Genomic DNA, 23975 nt, shown 5'->3' on the forward strand with positions numbered 1-23975 from the left:
TCGCTGTGAAGCTCTGAATCACAGAATGCATCATAATCATTATTCAGTCAGCTTTGTGCCGTCCTGATCAATAACGTATTTCAAATAAGGAAACTGGCAATGGTCCTTTTCCCCCTGAGTTGGATCAGCCCCTTTCAATTTTAATTATTCCATAAGGGTAAACTCCCAATTTATTCAAAGGTCCTGGGTAATAAACTGCAGCTTACTTAAAGGGATGCTGACTTCATGAAATGACTGTCATATTTTTTTTTAGTTTGAGTGGGAGGAGCTGAGCATTATTTTGAAAGAAAAACAGAAAATGCTGGAAATGGTCAGGCAGCATTCAGATCGATAACTCTTATTTTGATCTTGATCACTCAGCTGATACTGGGGGCATAGCCTGAATGAATATACTTTTTTAAAGAAATCCTGACATTGGTTGCCCTCATTAAATACATGCAAAATTTACAACAACAAAAAAATCAATTTTGTTCCCATTTGGTTTTCTCCTGTAAATTTTCTTGTATACCATCACTTGGCTTTCAGTTTATTGTATATTTTGGGGAATTTTATTCATCCTCTGGTATTATTTCACTGTCCTGCTGCTAATTATTAGTTTAAAAATTGCTTAAAGCCACAGTAATTGACTGACATGCTGTTTATTATTTTTAAATTGTTCATACATAATTCTGATCTACAAATGTAAATTTGTGTTCATAGAAAATGTGGGCGGTGTCAATAATTGCAACAAGAAATTGTGTTTTTCAAAGTTATTTTGAAAAGAAGCATGCACTGGTTTACGGTGTCAGGTTAGACTGCACATTCGGTAAATATGCCTCCTACTTTTTCTCTTTACCCCTTTACAATGCAGGAGAAGTGTTTGATTACTTAGTTGCACATGGAAGAATGAAAGAAAAAGAAGCAAGGGCAAAGTTTAGACAGGTGAGTTGAGCATAACTGCATAAGGATTTAAGTTTACCTCTTATGTTCATTATGGATTGTAATAGATTTGGGCGGCATGGTAGCACAGTGGTTATCACTGTTGCTTCACAGCACCAGGGTCCCAGGTTGAATTCCCGGCTTGGGTCACTGTCTGTGCGGAGTCTGACATTCTCCTTGTGTCTGCATGGTTTCCTCCCGGTGCTCCAGTTTCCTCCCACAAGTCCCGGAAGACATGCTGTTAGGTGAATTGGACATTATGAATTTTCCCTCTTGTGTACCCGAACAGGTGCTGGAATGTGGCGACTAGGGGATTTTCACATCAACTTCATTGCAGTGTTAATGTGAGCCTACTTCTGACACTAATGAAGATTATTATCATTTTGTTTCTGTGTAGGGAAAAGCTTTGGTGGTCTGGTTTTTTTTAGTCTTTTCCATTCATTACCTTGCCCATTTATTACCTTGCCAAGTAAGCTTCTTGTGTGAACTTATGAAGGAACATCACAGCCATGCCAGATGCTGTCTTTATTTGGTGTTTACACGAACATGTTTTTAGAAGGGTGACTGGTTAATCTTTTCCTTCCTTCATTCCCTGGCAGAAATCCACTAACTGAGTATAGATTGGAGATTTAACGGGATAGTTCTGGTCTATGCAGCACACCATGAATGCCTTTGTTCTTGACAATAGAAGGATTTAATTAGGCACAGCTAGACTACTGCTTTGGACTCCTTGACTGAATTTTCATTGCGTTAGAATGACCCGGGAACCATTGGCAGGTGGGACCCCATTCCAGGATTCCTGACATATGTCTGATTTTCGGGAGTGCTTTTAAGTGGTATTGGGCTGTGTCCTATCAAAAGCCTGCATGCGGACTTGGCCAGCTCCACTGTGGAGATAGGCATGTTCTATTCCTCTTAGTTATGGGTTTTTAAAGAGTTGAGGGTCACGGCCCCTCAGAAGAGTTGTGAAACCTAGCATGCATATGAGGACCTCTTAAAAAGTGAGTTCCAACGGTTGTCCTCATGCCCCCTATAATAGATCCCTACATTGTAGATGAGGGCCATTTGGCCCATCAGGTCTGCACTGACTGTCTGAAAGAGCAGCCTACCTGGACCAACTCCCCCACCCTATCCCCGTGACCCCACCTACCCTGTACATCTTTGGACTGTGGGAGGAAACCGGAGCACCCAGAGAAAGCCAACGCAGGCTTGAGGAGAAAGTGCAAATTCACACTAGCAGTCATCCAGGTTGGAATTGTACCCGGGTTCCTGGCTCTGTGAGGCAGCAGTGCTAACCACTGTGACACCCTGTGCTATGATGAGGCCCCCCCAATTGCCCCCTATGCCAAGCTATGGCACTCCAACAATCCCTGTGGCCCTTCACAAACCCTATGTTGTGCTATGGCCCCTCATAGTCTCTATGCAAACTTCCATGCCCATTGACCCACCATAAACTGTATTGAACTACTGAAAGCTATATAGTATGATGTGTTTTTTTATACTTTTAAAAAGTAATTCATTTGCTACTTTCTACTATTATTTAAAACAAAAGTAATTTCTCTCCCAAGGCAATGAGTGTCAACCATACAGATGCTTTAAAATATCAAAAGCAATGACTGAGAACCCTGACATCCATTGCTCTTGTTGAAACAGCTGTGCCCCAGAGAAAACATTGCTTGAGTGAGAGCTCAAACTCTTTGATATCTGCTGTCAATCAAGCAATGTTTAGTTGTAGAAAGTTAGGTGCTTTCAAGGGTTTGTGGTTTCTGTTATTGATTGACCCAGGCAGTGAATATCCCATCTTTTGTGGACTCTTTCTTCTGGGACAGGCAGACTGAGCCTGGAATTGCCTCAGGGATGAACATTCAGACCGCTATTATAGAAAGGCAATTGGAAAAGTGTGCAACATATGATCACATCCTTGGTATGAATCTATGATTATGATGAACTTGGGTAGCACGGTGGCACAGTGGGTTAGCCCTGATGCCTCACGGCGCCGAGGCCCCAGGTCCGATCCCGGCTCTGGGTCACTGACCGTATGGTGTTTGCACTTCTCCCCATGTCTGCGTGGGTCTCTCCCCACAACCCAAAGATGTGCAGGGTAGGTGGATTGGCCATGCTAAATCACCCCGTAATTGAAAAAAATGAATTGGGTACTCTAAATTTTTTTTTTTTTTAAATGATAAACTTGAAAAGTTATTGCATGAAATAACAAGGTAATGAATCAAAGTTGTTTAAAATTTTAAAATGTTTAGCAGTAAATAGCGCAAGATAATTTCCAATGGTCAATAAATTGGTAATAGCACATGACCGAGACAAGGATGAGCCGTTTCTTTGGGAGGAAGGACAGGTATAGTAGGTGATCAGAGAGCCCAGCAAACCATGCCCATATGTTCTGGGCATGCGCAGCGCTGGGGGAATTTTGGAAGGGCGTAGCAAGGACTGTGTCAAGGGTGGTAGGATCCAGGGTCAAACCGGGCTGGGGGCTCACAATATTTGGGGTTGCAGAGGAGCCGGGAGTGCAGGAGGCGAAAGAGGCCGATGTTCTGGCCTTTGCGTCCCTAGTAGCCCGGCGGAGGATTCTTCTTCAGTGGAACGATGCGAGACTCCCAAGCGTGGAGGCCTGGGTCAACGATATGGCGGGGTTTATTAAATTGGAGAGGGTGAAATTTGCCCTAAGGGGATTGGTGCAGGGGTTCTTCAGGAGGTGGCAACCATTCCTAGGTTTCCTGGCAGAACGGTAGAAAAAAGGCCAGCAGCATCCGGGGGGGTGGGGGGGTTGTCTCTTTGTTTTGGGCTGAAGAGACGTGTATATTTGTTCTTTGCTAATGACGGGCGTTAATTTATTCTTTTTTGTATACACGGGGGGGGGGGGGGGGGGGGTTTGTTCTTTTCTTAGTACTTTTTGTTGTTGATATTTTGTGAAAATTTGAATTTTAAAATTTTTTTTTAAATTGGTAATAGCTTGAATATTTAGTTTTAGTGCTTCAGATATTAAGAAAGAGCTTTTTTATGTAAGAGATTATTGGAATATTGAATGCATTACTGAGTGGCTACTGCCGATCATGCCATTTAAGAAAGGATGAAACATTTTTGAGGATTGAAAGGAAATTGGAAAAGAGCATGAAAATGGAATCAGAGTGGATAGTTCTGATTTGGAGCTTACACAGGCAGAGTAGATTGAATGGCCTCATTCTTTGTCTTTATGGTAAGTGTAGTATATTGTGAAACTATTTATTTCATTACCAGAATTGCCATAGCTTTATTGTAATATTTGGTTGGGTGAATAGATCATGCAAAGAATGTGGCCAACATTCCAGGCCAGATTTTCTCCTGGGAGGCAGGTTCAATTTTGAGTCAGGAGTCCACCTCCAACACCAGACTGTTGGGAAGCAGGATTTCTGGGTGTCTGGGCCCTGATTGGCTTGGAGAAGGGTCTTCTGCCCAGTTAGGCAGATGGGCGTGGATGTGGGCCAATTCCAGAGTGGGCAGATTGAAAGGAGTGTCTCCCTTCCCAGCCCAGATCATGGAAAATGGGAGTGGGCGGAAATGAAGAAGGGATTTCCAGATGCACCACTTGGCAGCAATTTTGTTTGTTTTCCCATGCTGAATTGGAACGAGAAATTTCCAGTCCCTGACACGACATCTAAGAGAATTACAAGCAAAATTTGAATAAGTTGCAACTTGGCTCTGTGGCAGCACCATCATCTTAATCAGAACGTTATAGGTACAAGCCCTGTTCCAGGGCGTAAGTACATAGTCTAAACTGAGACTTTACAGTAGTTAAAGTGTATTGCATTGCTCAAGGTGCACCTTTTAAAGTCAGATGTTGTACCGGGGCTTTGGTTGTCTGTTCAGGTGAGCATATGATGAAGAAGAGCTGTGAAAGGGGGAGCGATAACAAATAGAAGAACGTAGTATTCCTTATCAGTTTCCATCACTGAAGTTAAAATAAATGAACTAGCCATTCAACTAATTGTCCCTGTGCATCAATGTGCTGCTGAATTTACTTACCAAATATCAGTACTATACCTTAAAATTAATTGATTAGCTTGTACGTAATTTTGGGAAACTTGAAGACATGAAGGACACCCACGTACTTTCCGTTGGTGTCGATGTTGATTTTGTAATTAATTGAGGAACCTATTACTGATCAAAATTCTAATTAAGGTTAAGCAATTGTATTCTCACAGTATTATTAATGTACTCTGCATATATGCAAAACAAACTTTTTTTAAATTCTGAACTAAAATGATCACCATGAACTCGTGCTCAATTTTGTTTTATGGTTTTGGCATGTACTCAGCTTGAAACATGAAATTCATTGCTCATGTTTCACAAAAACAATTTGAGATGAGCGTTGCAATATAGTGTAGTGCAGTGTTTATTCTGTGAACCATTTGAGATAAATGGGATCCTGAGAAAGATTTTATTTTTTAAATTCAGCGTTTACATTACTCTACATTGTCACCCTCCATTTTTCAGTCATTCTCTATATGTGTTTTCTTTACCTTAGCGGGGTAGATTTGTGCTAATGCTATGACTTAGTCAGGCTCGGTTCACTGATTTCTGTACTTGGAATAACATTTTGCTACAGCCTCTACAGAACGACCATGCAGCATATATCAGCACGAGAAACATTATTGAATTGTTCTGATTTTTGTGTTTCAGATTGTGTCATCCGTACAATACTGTCATCAGAAGTATATTGTACATAGGGATCTGAAGGTACTTGAAAGCAAAGGGTATTTTGCCTTTTCCTATAGTTCTACTTTTTATGCTTATAGCTGCAATAGATTGAGGTTTGGCTCATTACGTAGTTAAATGAACTTTGCAGAAATTCACAAAAAGTAAATATTTGATGCTTCCTTTCTTTAGGCAGAAAATTTGCTTCTTGATGCAGATATGAATATAAAAATTGCAGACTTTGGCTTTAGTAATGAATTTACAATTGGTAACAAATTAGACACATTCTGTGGAAGCCCACCATATGCTGCTCCAGAGCTTTTCCAAGGAAAGAAGTACGATGGCCCAGAGGTGGACGTCTGGAGTCTTGGTGTCATCCTTTACACTCTAGTTAGTGGCTCTTTGCCATTTGATGGCCAGAACTTAAAGGTAATCTTTTAAAAGAAATGTTATTCACGGTTTTTAATATCCCATTATACATGTACCTGAAGCGGGAAACTGGTGCAATGTCTTGTTCTCGGGCCCCTCTTGTGCTGCCTTTTAGGGCAGATATAATTTTCAGGCTGCTGGGTTATTTCTGTTGCTTTTCATCCTCTTTATATGGGGGGACATTTCTCTATCTTCATCCTAACCCCATTGGTCCTGATAAGATTAAGAAGTAGAGGAGTATATGACTGGCCCACTAAGTAGGCTAATGTTCATTTGAGTAGGGTCTGGTACCTTCCCTCTTCTCTGGAAAATGTTTTAAAATAAGATTTTAGAAAAGCTTGTGAAGCGTCACCTTTTTTTTAATGTTGATGTCATCTTTGATGGAAGGTCTGACTTGCATTCGAACATATGAATTAGGTGCAGGGGTAGGTACCTTGAGCCTGCTCCGCCATTCAATAAGATCATGACTGATCTGATTGCAACCTCAACTCTATATTCAAGCCTACCCGTGATGACCTTTCACCCCCTTGCCCATCAAGAATCTATCTACCTCTGCCTTAAAAATATTCAAAGGTTCTGCTTCCATTACCTTGTGAAGAAGGAAATTCCCTCTCAGAAAATTTCTCCTCCTTCCTGTCTTAAATGAGTGCAGCACTCCAGATGTGGTCTGACCAGTATCCTGTACAACTGAAGCATAACCTCCCTACTTTTGTATTCAATTCCCCGCTCAATAAACAATAACATTCTATTAGATTTCCTAATTACTTACTTGCCGGCTTGTTTCCTTTAAATTTTACTGAGAATGAGGTCAATTTATTGGCTAGTTTTGGCTTTTTCAAAATTGCTGAATAGAATGTCATAAGTGAGGTATTGATTGTGGGTCCATTGATACTTTTTTTTTTTAAATGTCAAATCGCTAAATTAATTGGGCACCTGTGCAGACAGTACTATTGTAAAATGTAAAACTGAGCAGTGGAAGATTTGGACCTGTTCTGCAGGGGCTTACATTGCAATGAGGAGCTTTTTGTTTATGTACAATCCTGGCCTCAAAAAGATCATCCGCCTGACACCACCCTCCCGTGACACACAATGGGAGGGAGGGGGTTAAAAATCTTATATTAGGCAACAGAACCCCTCCCCTGCATTTGCATCCCACTGCTGTTTGTGTAGGATGAGAGTATTGTGACTTGGAAAGGTGGGTTACTTCATTGACATATTAAAATCAGGTTACCGCACCATATTTGGGAGCCTGATTTTAAATTTAACATTTGCTGCATGGGTTTCCCCAGGCTTGGAAAACTTAATTGTGAAGGGAAGAAGGATAATGCCAGCTCTAGAACTTAAGTGCCTTTTACAGTGTCCCTTGTTGGCCAGGAGGAGTGGGGGTGTTCTCCAACCTGCCAAGGAAGCATTCGGTCTCCCTTCTAACCATTCACGGCCTCTCCCTCCATCTTCAATCGGTGACCTCTCCTTCCAACATAGAACATAGAACATTACAGCGCAGTACAGGCCCTTCGGCCCACGATGTTGCACCGTCCTGTGAAACCCTTCTAAAGTCCCTCTACACTATTCCCTTATCGTCCATATGCCTATCCAATGACCATTTGAATGCGTTTAGTGTTGGCAAGTCCACTGCTGTTGCAGGCAGGGCATTCCATGCCCTTACAACTCTCTGAGTAAAGAACCTACCTCTGACATCTGTCCTATATCTATCTCCCCTCAATTTAAAGCTATGTCCCCTCGTGCTGGACATCACCATCCGAGGAAAAAGGCTCTCGATGTCCACCCTATCTAATCCTCTGATCATCTTGTTTGCCTCAATTAAATCCCCTCTTAACCTTCTTCTCGCTAACGAAAACAGCCTCAAGTCCTTCAGCCTTTCCTCATATGATCTTCCCTCCATACCAGGCAACATTCTTGTAAATCTCCTCTGTACCCTTTCCAATGCTTCCACATCCTTCCTATAATGTGGCGACCAGAACTGCACACAATACTCCAAATGCGGCCGCACCAGAGTTTTGTACAACTGCAACATGACCTCATGGCTCCGAAACTCAATTCCTCTACCAATAAAAGCTAACACACCGTACGCCTTCTTAACAACCCTCTCAACCTGGGTGGCAACTTTCAGGGATCTATGGACATGGACACCGAGATCTCTCTGCTCGTCCACACTACCAAGAATCTTACCATTAGCCCAGTACTCTGCCTTCCTGTTATTCCTTCCAAAATGAATCACCTCACACGTTTCTGCATTAAACTCCATTTGCCACCTGTCAGCCCAGCTCTGCAGCTTATCTATGTCCCTCTGTAACTTGTAACATCCTTCTGCACTGTCCACAACTCCACCGACTTTAGTGTCATCTGCAAATTTACTCACCCATCCTTCTACGCCCTCCTCCAGGTTATTTATAAAAATGACAAACAGCAACGGCTCCAAAACAGATCCTTGTGGCACACCACTGGTAACTGGACAGCAGTCAGAGCATTTCCCATCAACCACCACTCTTTGTCTTCTATCATCTAGCCAATTTCTGATCCAAACTGCTAAATCGCCCTGAATCCCATGCCTCTGTATTTTCTGCAATAGCCTAACGTGGGGAACCTTATCAAACGCTTACTGAAATCCATATACACCACATCAACTGCTTTACCCTCATCCACCTGTTTGGTCACCTTCTCGAAGAACTCAATGAGATTTGTGAGGCACGACCTACCCTTCACAAAACCATGTTGACTATCTCTAATCAAATTATTCCTTTCCAGATGATTATACATCCTATTTCTTATAAACCTTTCCAAGACTTTTCCCACAACAGAAGTAAGGCTCACTGGTCTATAGTTACCGGGGTTATCTTATGCTACAAGGGGACAACATTTGCTATCCTCCAGTCCTCTGGCACTATTCCTGTAGACAAAGATGACTTAAAGATCAAAGCCAAAGGCTCAGCAATCTCCTCCCTAGCTTCCCAGAGAATCCTAGGATAAATCCCATCCGGCCCAGGGGACTTATCTATTTTCACACTTTCCAGAATCGCTAACACCTCCTCCTTATGAACCTTAAGCCCTTCTAGTCTAGTAGCATGTATCTCAGTATTCTCCTCGACAACTTTGTCTTTTTCCTGTGTGAATACTGACGAAAAATACTTATTTAGCTCCTCTCCTATCTCCTCGGACTCTCCGCACGACTTCCCACTAATGTCCTTGACTGGCCCTACTCTTATCTTAGTCATTCTTTTATTTCTGACATACCTATAGAAAGCTTTAGGGTTATCCTTGATCCTACCTGCCAAAGACTTCTCATGTCCTCGTTTGGCTCTTCTTAGCTCTCTATTTAGAGCCTTCCTAGCTAACTTGTAACTCTCAAGCGACCCAACTGAACCATCACGTCTCATCTTCACATAAGCCTCCTTCTTCCTCTTGACAAGTGTTTCAACTGCTTTAGTAACCCATGGTTCCCTCACTCGACCACTCCCTTCCTGCCTAACAGGTACATACTTATCAAGGACATGCAGTAGCTGTTCCTTGAACATGCTCCACATTTCCATTGTGTCCATCCCCTGCAGTTTTCCTCTCCAGGCGATGCATCCTAAGTCTTGCCTCATCGCATCATAATTGCCTTTCCCCCAGCAATAACTCTTGCCCTGCGGTTTATATCTATCCCTTTCCATCGCTAAAGTAAACGTAATCGAATTGTGGTCACTATCACCAAAATGCTCACCTACCTCCAAATCTAACACCTGTCCTGGTTCATTACCCAGTATCAAATCCAATACGGCCTCGCCTCTTGTTGGTCTATCTACATACTGCATCAGGAAACCCTCCTGTACACATTGGACAAAAACGGATCCATCTAAAGTACTCGAACTATAGTGTTCCCAGTCAATATTTGGAAAGTTAAAGTCCCCCATGACAACGACCCTGTTATTTTCGCTCCTATCCAGAATCATCTTTGCAATCCTTTCCTCTACATCTCTGGAACTTTTCGGAGGCCTATAGAAAGGCCCTAACAGGGTGACCTCTCCTTTCCTGTTTCTTAACTCAGCCCATACTACCTCAGTATTCGAGTCCTCATCAAATGTCCACTCAGCCACCGTAATACTGTGCTTGACTAACAATGCCACACCTCGCCCTCTCTTACCACCTTCCCTGAACTTACTGAAATATCTAAACCCCGGCACCTGCAACAACCATTCCTCACCCTGCTCTATCCATGTCTCCGAAATGGCCACAACATCAAAGTCCCAGGTACTAACCCATGCCGCAAGCTCACCCACCTTATTCCGGATGCTCCTGGCATTGAAGTAGACGCACTTTAGACCACCTTCCTTCCTGCCGGTACACTCCTGCAACTTTGAAACCTTACTCATGACCTCACTACTCTCAGCTTCTTGTGTACTGGAGCTACAATTCAGGTTCCCAATCCCCTGCTGAACTAGTTTAAACCCTCCCGAAGAGCATTAGCAAACCTCCGCCCGAGGATATTAGTACCCCTCTGGTCCAGGTGTAGACCATCCCGTTTGTAGAGGTCCCACCTACCCCAGAATGAGCCCCAATTGTCCAGGAATCTGAAACCCTCCCTCCTGCACCATCCGTGCAGCCACATGTTCAACTGCTCTCTCTCCCTATTCCTCGACTCGCTAGCACGTGGCACGGGTAACAACCCAGAGATAATAACTCTGTTTGTTCTAGCTCTAAGTTTCCACCCCAGCTCCCTGAATTCCTGCCTTACATCCCTATCCCTTTTCCTACCTATGTCGTTGGTACCTATGTGGCCCACGACTTGGGGCTGCTCCCCCTCCCCCTTAAGGATCCCGAAAACACGATCTGAGACATCGCGGACCCTGGCACCTCTGAGGCAACACACCAACCGCGAGTCTCTCTTTCCCATAGAATCTCCTATCTATCCCCCTAACTATGGAGTCTCCAATGACTAATGTTCTACTCCTTTACCGCCTTCCCTTCTGAGCAACAGGGACAGACTCTGTGCCAGAGACCTGTACCCCATGGCTGACCCCTGGTAAGTCTCTCCCCCCCCCCCCCCCCCCCCCCCAACAGTATCCAAAGCGGTATACCTGTTACTAAGGGGAACGGCCACAGGGGATCCCTGTACTGACTGCTTACCCCCAGTCCCTCTCACCGTCACCCATCTATCTTTATTCTTTGACGTAACTACCTCCCTGAAGCTTCTATCTATGACCCCCTCTGCCTCCCGAATGATCCGAAGTTCATCCAACTCCAGCTCCAGTTCCCTAACACGGTTTTTGAGGCCCTGGAGTTAGGTGCACTTCCCACAGATGAAATCAGCAGGGACACTGACGGTGTCCCTCACAAACATTCTGCAGGTGGAGCATTGTACTCCCTTCTCTGACATCACCTCTAGATTTAAAAAAAAACAAGAAAAAGAAAGGAAGAGCTTAACTGATATTCCCTTAAACCCTGCTCCCGCTGAAAGGTAAGCAAATTTAAAGGCACTCACTCACCTTCACGACAGGCCCCTGCTCCTGCTTCCCAATGACCGTGGGTTTTTTTTGGTTAGAGGAGTAGGTAGGGGGAGAAACACTGAGGAAGTGTTTCTGGTTTAACTGTCACTTGACAACAGCCCCTCCACAAACCACCTTCACATTAGGCTGACCGCACTGCACGTATGCAAATTTCCCCGGAACAGCCAATCAGTAGCTCTGCTCCCCCAGCCCTGATCTCTTACCTCCCACCCTCCCATCATAAAACCTCTTTCACCTTTCTTCCAAGTCCTGATGTCTAATTCCTTCCCTCCTATGATTAATGACCTCAGCCCCTACACCATGACCCCCACCTCTGCCCCAAACCATCCAAAGACCCAGATCCTCTTCCCCCCCCCCCCCCCCCCATAAATATTTACGTTGCTGTTTAGTTTCAGAAAATGTTAGCTGTTGTGTAAGTAAGTGGGGTATTAGGGTACTTGGTTTAATAAAAGCCTATAAAAAGCGGAAAGGAAGATTGTATAACAAAGTATTGGAATTTAATTCACTGTGGCCTCTCTTTTACCACATTAAAAAATCACCGCAAAAACAGGAGGATCCATTTGCTACTAGATCCTAGATTTTTTTGACAATACCTTGACCTCTTTATAATTTCTGTCCCAAAGGTCCTTCAATTACTTTTTAATGAGTTGTGTGTGCTTGTTCAAAATCTGTGAAAACTTTGTGAACACTGGGCTTTTTCTTCGTAACATTTTGTTTTTTTTAAAATAGTTTCAGGACCTGATCTGATCTGTCGTGTGCAGAGCACAAATTATGACTTCCCCTATTCATTCCCTCCTTCCAGGAATTAAGGGAAAGAGTGTTGCGAGGGAAATACCGAATTCCTTTTTATATGTCAACAGACTGTGAAAACTTGCTCAAAAAGCTCCTGGTATTAAATCCTGCCAAACGAGGCAGTTTGGAAGTAAGTGAGATTCTTCAGCTGCCTTTTTTTCCTAAATCCTGCAACTTGAAAATATATATTTACCTGAGGCTGGAATTTCGCCAACCCTGCCGTGCGCCCCCCCACCCCCCCCAACCACCACCACCACCTCAATTGACAAATTATTGACATGAAGCTTTTTTAAAACAGCAAATCATGAAGGACCGCTGGATGAATGTTGGTTTTGAGGAGGAAGAATTGAAACCATACAGTGAACCAGAACCTGACTATAGTGATCCCAACCGAATAGGTAATGCTGTTAATTTTGCACAAGTGATTTGGGTTTTGAAGTGCATCAACAGTGTGTAATTATCTCTACATTGTTTGTGTCATATGCACCTTCCTATTATAAACATGCGGGGACCCGAAGAACAAATTTCATTTTCGCAAGTTTTAGGATATTTTAGCAAGTCCAGAGATGTGCACATTAGGTGGATAGGCAGCACGGTAGCATGGTGGTTAGCATAAATGCTTCACAGCTCCAGGGTCCCAGATTCGGTTCCTGGCTGGGTCACTGTCTGTGCGGAGTCTGCACGTCCTCCCCGTGTGTGCGTGGGTTTCCTCCAGGTGCTCCGGTTTCCTCCCACAGTCCAAAGATGTGCGGGTTAGGTGGATTGGCCATGCTAAATTTCCCGTAGTGTCCTATAAAAGTAAGGTTAAGGGGGGGGGGGGCTGTTGGGTAACAGGTATAGGGTGGATACGCGGGTTTGAGTAGGGTGATCATTGCTCGGCACAACATCGAGGGCCGAAGGGCCTGTTCTGTGCTGTACTGTTCTATGTTCTATGTAATATATATATGGCCATGCTAAATTACCCTTTAGTGTCTAAAGATATGCAGGTTAGGTTACGGGGTTGGGCCGAGGTAGAGTGCTCTTTCGAAGGGTCGGTGCTGACTCAATGGACTGAATGGCCGCCTTCTGCACTGTCAGGATTATATGATTCTATACCCATAGGCTAACGGTGCCTCCACTGAGACCAGGGATGTATTTTACAGCATTGATGGGGTTTTTGATGATATTTCATTGTATGTACTAAAACGGAAGATGTAATGCTTCTGCTTTGTAAGTTTCACATTGATATTTACAGAAACCATGATCACTATGGGCTACCCAAGAGAAGAAATTACTGAATCTCTGGTGGGGCAGAAGTACGATGAAGTCATGGCCTGTTACCTGTTATTAGGCAGAAAACCTCCAGAGGCAAGCTTTATAATATGCAATTCAAATGTTGTAAAGTTTGATTGCATAAAAACTATTGATATATGTGTACATGCATGCAAATACGCCACAGCTGACCCCTGGCTTGGTAGCTGAGATTGTCTTCTTGTGCTGTTGCTCAATTATGTCTGAAGGCTGTTCAGACTCTGCCGACTTGGGTCGGTTCCCTCGGGGCAGGCAGTGTGCAGACCACGGTACTGCTTGCCTCTGGGCGATTAACATACATTTGTGTAGCACTGCTAGAACCAGTACTGCAGGATGAGCTTCTCCACCAAGGCCTTCTCAGGCACAATGATGACCTTTCTTACCAGTGTGATACCATAATATGTTCCTCCTTCCCGTGCCCCACTCATGACAGTAATAGAAATAGAATTAGTACCAGCTGGAAGTCTTTACACTGGCAAAAACTGTGCTTCATTCTAAGAAAAGCCTGAAGTTTTTTTTGTGGCAGGAACACAGCGATCTTGTTTAAATATCACAGTGGCAAGTTACATTGGGCGAAATTCTCCCCTACCCGGTGGGACGGGGGGTCCCGGCGTAGCGGAGTGGCGCCAACCACTCCGGCGTCGGGCCTCCCCAAAGGTGTGGAATTCTCCGCACCTTTAGGGGCTAGGCCCGTGCCGGAGTGGCTCCTGCTCCGCCGACTGCTGCCAACGGCCTTTGGTGCCACGCCGCCCGGCGTCGGGGCTGGCTGAAAGGCTTTTGCCGGTCGGTGTGAGTTCACGCATGCGCCGGAGCGTCAGCGGCCGCTGACGTCACCACTGGCGCATGCGGGGTGGAGGGGGTCTCTTCCGCCTCCGCCATGGTGGAGGCAGTGGCGGCGGCGGAATAAAAAGTGTGCCACCATGGCACAGGCCCGCCCACCAATCGGTGGGCCCCGATTGGGGGCCAGGCCACCGTGGGGGCACCCTCCGGGGTCCGACCCCCCCCCTCCCCCCCAGGACCCCGAGAGCCTGCTCGTGCCGCCAATCCCGCCGGCACAGAGGTGGTTTAAACCACGTCAGTGGGAGGGGCCTGACAACGGCGGGACTTCGGCCCATCGCGGGCCGGAGAATCGCTGCGGGGGGCCCGCCAACTGGCAGGGCACGATTCCCGCCCCCGCCGATTCCCGGGTGGCGGAGAATTCCGGCCACGGCGGGATTTACGCCGACCCCGGGCGATTCCCCAACCCTGCGGGGATCGGAGAATTCCGCCCATTATTTTTATTTTTTTGATATTCATTCATGGGATGCGACCGTTGCTGGCTTGTCCAGCATTCATAGCCCATAGCCCATCCCTAATTGCTGTTGAATAGGTGGCTCTATGCTGCATTCTTGAAATTCTGCTGTCCATGTGGTGCAGGAACATACAACGCACTGTTATAGGGGTGGAGTTCCAGGATTTTGACACAGTGAAGGAATGGTGATGTAGTTCTAAGTGAGGATGGCGTCTGACTTGGAGGGGAACTTGCAGAGATGGTGGTGTTCCCATGCACCTGCTGCCTGTGCCCTTCTAGGCAGGAGAGGTCGTGGGCTCGGGTGGTTGTGTCCAAGGAGCCTTGGTGAGCTGATTTTATAACATCCAAACTAATTTACTGATGCCCTTCAAAGATGGAAGATCTTTCTGCTCTGGCCTACAGGCGATTCGAGTCATGTCAGCTTGACTCAGTGGTAGCAGTCACCTCTGAATCAGAAGATTATGGGTACAAGCTCCACTCCAGGGACTTTGAGCGTCCCATCTAGGCTGTAATGTGGTATGTGATGCTGCACTGCCTGCAGTACCGTTTTTTAGATTAATCACAAAAAGGCCCAGTTTTCCCACTCAGGTGGATATAAGAGATTCTCTGTTACTGTGTCCTGATGTTTTGGCCAATGTTCAAACAACATCACTGAAAATAATGTAAAAATAGAAAGTGCTAGAAATGTTTGGCAGGCCTGGCAATCTCTGGAGAGACAAACAAAGTTAACATTTAGAGTCCAATTGGATTCTTCTTTGGAACTGTTCTGAAGAAAAGACATATTGAACTTGAAACTTCTAACTCTGCTTGTCTCCCCAGAGATCCTGAGTTTTTCCAGCACTGTTTCTATTTCAGACTTCCAGCATCCGCAGTATTTTGCTTTCATATCACTTTTTTAAAAAATTATCTCATCATGATTTGTGGGACTTGGCAGTGTGCAGCTTGTTCTGTTATGTTTTCTACCCCAGTACAGTGACAGCACCCAAAGTTTATTGTCTTCTATAAACAGCCTAGAACTTGTTCAATCACACTATTTGGAAATTAATGATGCATTTTTTTTTAATACACCACTTGCGGTGGTTAGGTGGTAAGTCTGGTAAATGGGCCTCTTCTGGTTCAGTGACTCTGAATAATGGAAGCATTCGCGAAAAAGTAAATTTTGCTTAAACGTAATAAAGTAAGAGATTGAGAAGTTTCTAAGAATTATCTCTAACAACTGTTTTTCAACCTTCCAGTTTGAGGGCAGCGAATCCGTATCCAGTAGTAACCTGTGTCAAAGGTCTCGGCCAAATAGTGACCTCAACAACAGCTCCACGCAATCTCCGGCACATTCGAAGGTCCAACGCAGTATATCAGCGAATCAGAAACAGCGGCGGTTTAGTGATCATGGTGGGGATGACATTCAAACGTGTAAAGTAACATTGCACATTTCAACTTTTGACTGTGCTGTTGTGCAGTGAGCTGTACTGGGCTAAACCTGGCACATTTTTCAAAATTTAATTTGATTTAGTTGTTTGTTTCAAAGCAATCTTGCACTGTTTATAGACCAGGTTTATTATTTGCATTTTTGTACCCACTTTGCAGTGAAAATATGTTTTTACTGTAGTAACACCCAAAATAATCTCTCCACTATTTGCCAGTCTGTTATGCTGTTCCATCGTTGTTTTGTGTATCTAGAATATTTAACCTTTAATGAATTGCTCGAAACAGACAAGACTTAACAAATGATTATCCTTCATGATCTATTTCTTTTTGGAGCAGGAAGGGTGTGAATGAAAAATATTTAATTAGCCCATGCAACGTGGAATTGTGTGATGCTTCAAAGCAAATGGTATTGCTAATTGAATCTTTTTCTTTCACCTTCCTACATGGGGAGAAAAATAAATTAGAAAAGTTGCATATAAAAATAAATACTGGCCGCACGGTGCCGCACGGCGAGAATCTGGGTTTAACCCCGTCTTTGGGTCACTGTCCATGTGGAGTTTGCACATTCTCCCCGTGTCTGCGTGAATTTTGCCCCCATCACCCAAAGATGTGCAGGATAGGTGGATTGGCCACACTAAATTGCCCCTTAATTGGAAAAAATGAATTTACAATAAAAATAAATACTGAAATTGTTTTGGTAAAGTATTCTTAATCAATGCAAAGCATTTTGTGTAATTTCAGCGAAGTTAGTTTTAAGAAATGTTAACTCGGGTAACAGAGATCTAATGAAGCAAAGACAGAAAATGCTGGGCAATCTCAGCAGGTCTGACAGCATCTCTAGAGAGAGAAGGGAACAAAAGTTTCGAGTCTAGATGGCTCAGTCAAAGCTCCATCCAGACTCAAAACGTTAGCTCACTTCTCTCTCCACACATGGTGTCAAACCTGCTGAGATTGTCCAGTATTTTCCATTTTTGTTTCAACTCCAACATCCGCAGTAATTTGCTTTTACAGAATTATTTGTGTTATAGATTCCAAGAATTTCAATTTATTTGAAGATAAATTGAAATAAGAAACTTACAGTTCCAGCATAAATTCCCTTCTTTTAATCTCTATTCCTCGTCTAATAAAGGCAAATATACGAAATGCCTTCTTAACCACTGTTTCCACATGCCCTACTACCTTAAGGGACCGATGTAGGTGCACACCAAGGTCCCTCTGATACTCTGTGCTTCCCAGGGTCCTAATGTTTATCATGTATTCCCTTTCCTTGTTTGTCCTGCCCAAGTGGCCTATTGTTGTGCGCTCTCATTTTCTGATTCTATTCAGATTTCCAGCATTTATAATTAATTTTTTTTTAAATGTAGCTGGAGACTTAATGATTGGTGCTGTGAAAATTGTTGGCATTTTGAGGTGCTGGAGGTGATCATTATAAAATTGCCAGTGAAATTTCACAGCCTCCGGTTTCTAAGGAAACACCTGCCATGACACATTTCTTTACATGTACAAAATATCATCCCGATGTGTAATCAAGTGAACGTGGTTCATGAAAAGCATTAGTATCATTTTAGCGCTTTCTTAACCATTACGGCACCGACCTGCAACTTAAATTGGATGCAGACAAGTCCCAGATTTGTGTAGCCGATTACTTTCTTTTCTTAAAGTTTTAAAAGAAGCCAAACCTTGCAGGGGATATCTAATCTCCCCCTCCTTTCACAATGTAAATGCCATCTCGGGTAATTGAATCAGTAAATGAAAAACTTTGACTTCTGGCAAGATATTTTAAATTATCTTTTGGTGGATTTCATGATTTTATTAAAAATAAATGGTAAAATCTGCTTCAAGACTTCACAGCCAAAGGCCTAAAACCTAATTAAATTCCAGAGTCTTGCATGCGACAGACCTCCTGTTAATTGAATTAGATAAGGAGTAAATACCAGGGGCTGGATTCTCCGCACCCCGATGCTGAAATCGCAGCTGGCGTCGGGGTGGAGAATTCAGTTTGTCACGGTAATCGGGACCAGCGCCGGTTTGCCGATTCTCCGGGCATCGAAAATCGGCGTCACCAGGGAGTACACCGCGCCCTCGGGGGTCATTGCCAGAGGCCCGCTCCAACATTCTCCGCCCCTGACCGGCTGAGTTCCCAACGGCATGGAACTGACCTGCTATTGTCGTCGGAATGTTTGCCTGATCAGGAGGTGGCAGATTGGAGGCTGGGGGGGGGCGCTCATAAGTGGCCGGGAAATTAATGTGCGGGATTTTAGGGTCCGCCGCGCGGCCTATCGGGGGGGGTCTCCTTTTGTGGGTTTACCTCCACGGTCTGAGTCCGCCATGTAGCACGGCACGCCGCTGGAGGCCGCCACTGTGCGCATGCACGGCGTCTGACCCGGAGGTGCGGGGGTCCGTATCTGCAGTAAAGGCTGCGAGATTTACTCCGTGTCCCTGCTAGTCCCTTGCAGGGTTACGAATTTGTTTCACTTTTCCCAGGATTTTCAGGAGTAAAACTTCACCGTTTTGATGCCGTCGTGGGGACATAGTCTCAATAATGGAGAATCCAGTCCCAGATATTTTTTAACAAAAAAGGAACCCCTGAAAATATGAATGGTTTAAAAAAAAAGCAAAACCCTACACGAAGGTAGCTTAACAACTCTGATATCGTGTGTGCAATTTCTTTCTCCGTTTGTCATTGGCCTGCTCTACATTTTGAGTATTTTTAATGCTTTTTGTCAGATAATTGAATTCTCCTTTAATATATGGATCTATATTTTCTCCTTGCTTGTTCCCCCTGACTCATGCACAAAGTATCAATTGACAACAATAGAGAAAGAGGTAGCTTTGTAAGAAGTTCCATAGCGATAATTGAGTAGGACAGTTTTAGTTAATTATAATCGTTATAAGCTTCAAAAGGATACTAAGAATAAAATGTTATTATCACAAATCTGGCAGTGCAATGTTTTCATCTGCCCATCATCTATTTTCAATCACCCTTTCTTATCCGAGGTGAGGCGCAGAGATCGTTTGAAGTTGGCCTTTATCCTCTTTATTTTCCATTGTTTATCTGACACCTTTGTTTATGCTGTCAAGTGTCTGATCATAGTAAATTAGCTGCATTTCAAAATATGTTCAGCTAAAAGGGAAAGACGTGGAATTTTACACCAACCGGTATCAAATTAGTTGATTTAATTTGTTCCTTTACTTTTTCTGTTTTGCAGCTGGTCCGTCAATCCCACCCGCTGTCTCGTATACTAAACGAGCTCAAGCAAATAGTGTGGAAAGTGAGCAGAGGGAAGACTGGGACAAAGACACTGCTCGCAAATTAAGTAGCACCACTGTAAGCTCCAAAGGAGATGTGCCTGCAAGCCCGCTTGCCGGTGTTGAGAGGAAGAAATCCACTACTGGACCAAGTGTAAGCAGCAACTTGATTTGACTGAGTTGCGTGGTTGAATTAGTTATAACTGTTCAAGGCAGAGGTGCCTTTCCTGTGTCATTAATGAGGAGATTGTACACAGGGTTAAGTAAGCCTGATTTGTCAATTTGAATTACAAGCTAAATTGGCCCTCCTGTTTCTTCACATGTTCCTTGTGTGTTTTGGCAGTAATACCGGCTGTTGATAGAAATGACAAGACTTTTGTCATACATATTACATTCCACAATTCACATTATCAGACTACTGGTAATCTGTTTGGAATGGTAATCCTTCTCGTGTAACAAATGTTCACCCTGCTAAAAGTTTGTCACAGCTGATAGCCAGTGCATGAGATCAGACTTCAGTCGCCTTATCATGCAATTCTTCAAAAAAGTCACATGCAGATTATAAGTAATATATCCGTAAATGGGAGGGTTTTCGGGTCCATAAACCCAGGAGCAATCACCTGTGTTTGATGTGCAATAGTGACCTTCTAAATTTCTGGATAATATATTGTTAACAGTTCAACTTTAAAAGATCACCAATGGGTGTCAGACATCAATGTAACCAGAGGGGGAACAGAGAATTGTGTTACTCCCTACTAATGGATGAATTCAAATTTCAGCTTCAAAAAGCTTTATATCTACAGAGGCAAAACTGCTGATAGATAGGTAGATATAATGTGGAGCTGATATGAGATAGCAAAGTGAACACAGCTTTCAGATAACCCAAGAATAAGAAATTCTTAAAGTCCTATTGGAGATAAAAGGATCAGCCCTCGAACGAACATGGCGACAAATAAAGAAGGCATAGAAAGAAGCACGAGGAGAGATTAAGAGAGTTGATCACTGCAGAAACATGGGGGGTAATTCAAGATGGAAGAGAGAAAAGAGAAGCCTTAAATAATATTTGAAAAATGTCATCTAATGTTTGGTGTATTGTGTACAGTTCTGATCACTATATTGCAAAAATGATATAGAACTGCTGGGAAAGGTGCTACAAATATTTATAAGGATAAAGCAGAACTTGCAAGTTAACGATCAGGAAAAATGGAATAGACAGGAGTTCTTTACTCCAGAGAAAAGAAGGCTAAGGGGTGTCCGAGTAGAAGACTTTAAAATTATGAAGGGGTCGACGCACAAGATCGGGGGCGTGCATAAAAGATGGTCAATTCAGGAGAAATGTCTACCTGGAGAGTGGTTGGAATATGGAACTTGCTGCCACATTGAAGAAACATTTCATAGATGTCTCCAAGAGGCAGCATAAACATCAGTGAAGGCCAGTTGAGCTAACTAACCTGTTTCCGTTCTGTTATCCATGGAGGAAACACAATATCAGTATTCAGAGGTTGACTAAGAAAGAAAAGGAATCGCCAGCCACGAAAAAAGAATGTTCATTAAAATCTTGTTCAACAGTTAGAAGATGCAGCAAAACAGGGAAGCATAAAACGATCGATGTGATCCAAATAAATAGCATAAAACAGTAAAACAAAAGTGAAGAACAAAAAGAGGGCAGTACTTATGACCAGTTTGAGGAACCTCGAGGAAACCACCCTACTCCAACCCAACCTCCAGATACCAATGCAGTAAAGTCTTTATAGGGAATTGTAAACTAAACTTGGTAGAGGAAAATGAAGGTAATTTTAAAGGAAATGAAGTGCAGGGGATGCTCCAGATCCTGATAGTATGCCACCTGAAACCATCAAAGTGACGTCCATTGAAATGCTGTCGCAAACTTTTTAGAAGATATGGGAAACAGAAAAAAAGTTTCTAACAAGACAGGAAGCATGGATTTGTCATAAAGTCATGAAAGATTGTTAGAACTTGAAAGGCACTACACTGTAGTAGTCAATGCCAGCAAATGCATTAAACAGAATTGTACTTAAGAAACTAAGGACAGAACTTGACAAATGATTAAGAGACAAACAAGCTGGTTTTCAAAAAGAAAAAAAAATCATGCTTTGACTATATAATTACGCATTATATCATATTGGAACATTCAGTTGATTGGAACCCTTCTCCTTAAATCTCAAATTCTTAGTTATTTGATAGTGCCGATCAAAATGCCTTTAGAACTTGAGATATCATGAAACACTGGAGAACTTTATTACCATAACCCCCCCCCCCAAACAAAAAACTCCATCCTGCTCAGTAGTACACAATAGAAACTGGAATATGATGGGGATGATTGTTGCCACCGCCGTTAACTATGTAGCCAGCTAGATAGGAACATAGGAGCAGGAATAAGCCATTCAGCCCATTGAGCCTGCTCCGCCATTTATTGGATCATGGCTGATTATCTCCTTCAGCACCACTTTTCCACGCTATATCCATTTCCCTTAATGTCATTAGTATCCGGAAATTTATTGATTTATGTCTCGAACATGCTCGATAATTGAACTTTCACAGCCCGCTGGGTAAAGAATTCCAAAGATTCACCACAATTCCACAGACTTCATCCATTTATTTTACGCACATTCATATCTGCTCTTAACAATTTTCAATGGATATCCAACCCCTCCAAAAGGGCATCTGACCTCTCCAAATAACTCTGGTAGATTTAGACCTTTAAGTCAAACTCATAAAGCCCATGAAGCAAGTCCTGTTTTAGAAACCAAGATGACCAAATTGTTTGAAAGCAGCAGCACTAAATGTACCTCTGCCTCTGTGATCCGCAGATGTGTGAAATGCCCCTAAAAATGGTATATGTCCAATCGGCAGGGCCGGCTCAAGGCACCGGCAACTCGGGCAGTCGCCCGGGGCGCCATGTGCTAGGGGGCGCAAGAGACTCGGGTCCCGCGCATGCGCAGTTGGGCCGGTGCCAACCAGCGCATGCGCGGTGGCCGCCCTCCCCCTCGGTCCGCCCCCCCCGCTCGGTCCGCTCCCCCCGCCCACCCTCCTCTGGTCCGCCCCCCCCTGGGTCGCCCCTCGGGGGTGGACTCTGGATTCAGGGCTCCAGTGCCAGGGCTCCCCAGTGCAGGAAACAGGACTAAGTGCGGCCTGAGCGGCGTGTTCCCCGCTGAGGCCCTGTATCTAACTGGAGCCACATTAGATAGTGTCGTGTTTCTAGACGCTGCGTGTGCCGGGAAACACGTGGCTAAATGGGCTCACTATTGGACATAGTTCCCATTTGGTTCAATTGGCCCCAAAGCTCTAGGGTTGGAGACATCAGAATTGGCAACCATATGCCTAGTCAGAGTTCAGTTGTGGAAAACAGTGAATTAGAATTCACAAGGAGAATTCAATGATTAATTTAAATGGAAGGAAAGTGGTACGGTTGCTTTACAGTCCACTACACCCAAGAAATTCATGGCACAGATCCAGGACAAAACTCCTTTATTGATATGGGATGGTCTGGCAGTTTATTCATGTAATGTGTGAAAGAACTATCAAAAATGCTGATTTATACAACTAGCAGAAGTGTTCCTTAAAACATCAAATGTTTAACATTTTCAAGATTAGCTACCAATCTGCAAACAAATATATATTAGTATATCAGGGGTGGTGCAGTGATTAGCACCGCTGCCTACGACTCTGAGGACCCGGGGTCGATCCTGGTCACTGTCTGTGGCGGTTTCCACATTTCTCCCCCCCCCCCCCCCCCGTCTGCGTAGGTTTCACCCCACGACCCAAAGATGTGCAGGCTAGGTGGATTGGCCATACTAAATTGCCCCTAATTGGAAAGAAAATTGGGTACTCTAAATTTAAAAATAAAAGAATATCAGAAGGATCATTGGATAATTTATTAAGAGATGCTGTGGGTGAAAGAGCTCAGCTTAACTTGTTCCTGTCAGCCAGCTACACCATATGTCCCTATGCTCTAACGTTTAGTGAATGGATTGTTGCCAAACTTACATTTTGGCTGAGCTATGTTCCATTAGGGCAGCACGGTAGCACAAGTGCATAGCACTGTGGCTTCACAGCTCCAGGGTCCCAAGTTCGATTCCCCGCTGGGTTACTGTCTGTGTGGAGTCTGCACGTTCACCCCGTGTCTGCGTGGGTTTCCTCTGGGTGCCCGGGTTTCCTCCCACAGTCCAATGAAGTGCAGATTAGTTGGATTGGCCATGCTAAATTGCCCTTAGTGTCCAAATAGGATAGGAAGGGTTATTGGGTTACGGGGACAGACTAGAAGTGAGGGCTCAAGTGGGCCTGTGCAGACTCGGTGGGCCGAATGGTCTCCTTCTGCACTGTATGTTCTATATTCTATTTTAAAGGTAGACATTGGTATGGGGTATTGC

At 43.9% G+C, this 23975-nt stretch overlaps 1 protein-coding gene across 4 annotated transcripts in view; it reads left to right on the forward strand.

Annotated features, from left to right (window-relative positions):
* mark1 (MAP/microtubule affinity-regulating kinase 1) overlaps positions 1-23975 on the forward strand; it is a 238545-nt gene that overhangs the window by 176279 nt on the left and 38291 nt on the right. For 3 of the 4 annotated variants that reach the window (XM_038812042.1, XM_038812032.1, XM_038812040.1), the window contains exons 6-13: positions 851-921; positions 5590-5646; positions 5797-6033; positions 12340-12459; positions 12628-12727; positions 13564-13676; positions 16146-16299; positions 19545-19738. In XM_038812042.1, coding sequence (XP_038667970.1) covers positions 851-921; positions 5590-5646; positions 5797-6033; positions 12340-12459; positions 12628-12727; positions 13564-13676; positions 16146-16299; positions 19545-19738 — 1046 coding nt within the window. Of the gene's footprint in view, positions 1-850; positions 922-5589; positions 5647-5796; positions 6034-12339; positions 12460-12627; positions 12728-13563; positions 13677-16145; positions 16300-19544; positions 19739-23975 lie in introns of those variants that run through there. The other variant, XR_005462366.1, reaches the window with a different exon arrangement.

The sequence above is a fragment of the Scyliorhinus canicula genome, chromosome 1, assembly GCF_902713615.1.
Source record: "Scyliorhinus canicula chromosome 1, sScyCan1.1, whole genome shotgun sequence".
NCBI lineage: Eukaryota > Metazoa > Chordata > Chondrichthyes > Carcharhiniformes > Scyliorhinidae > Scyliorhinus > Scyliorhinus canicula.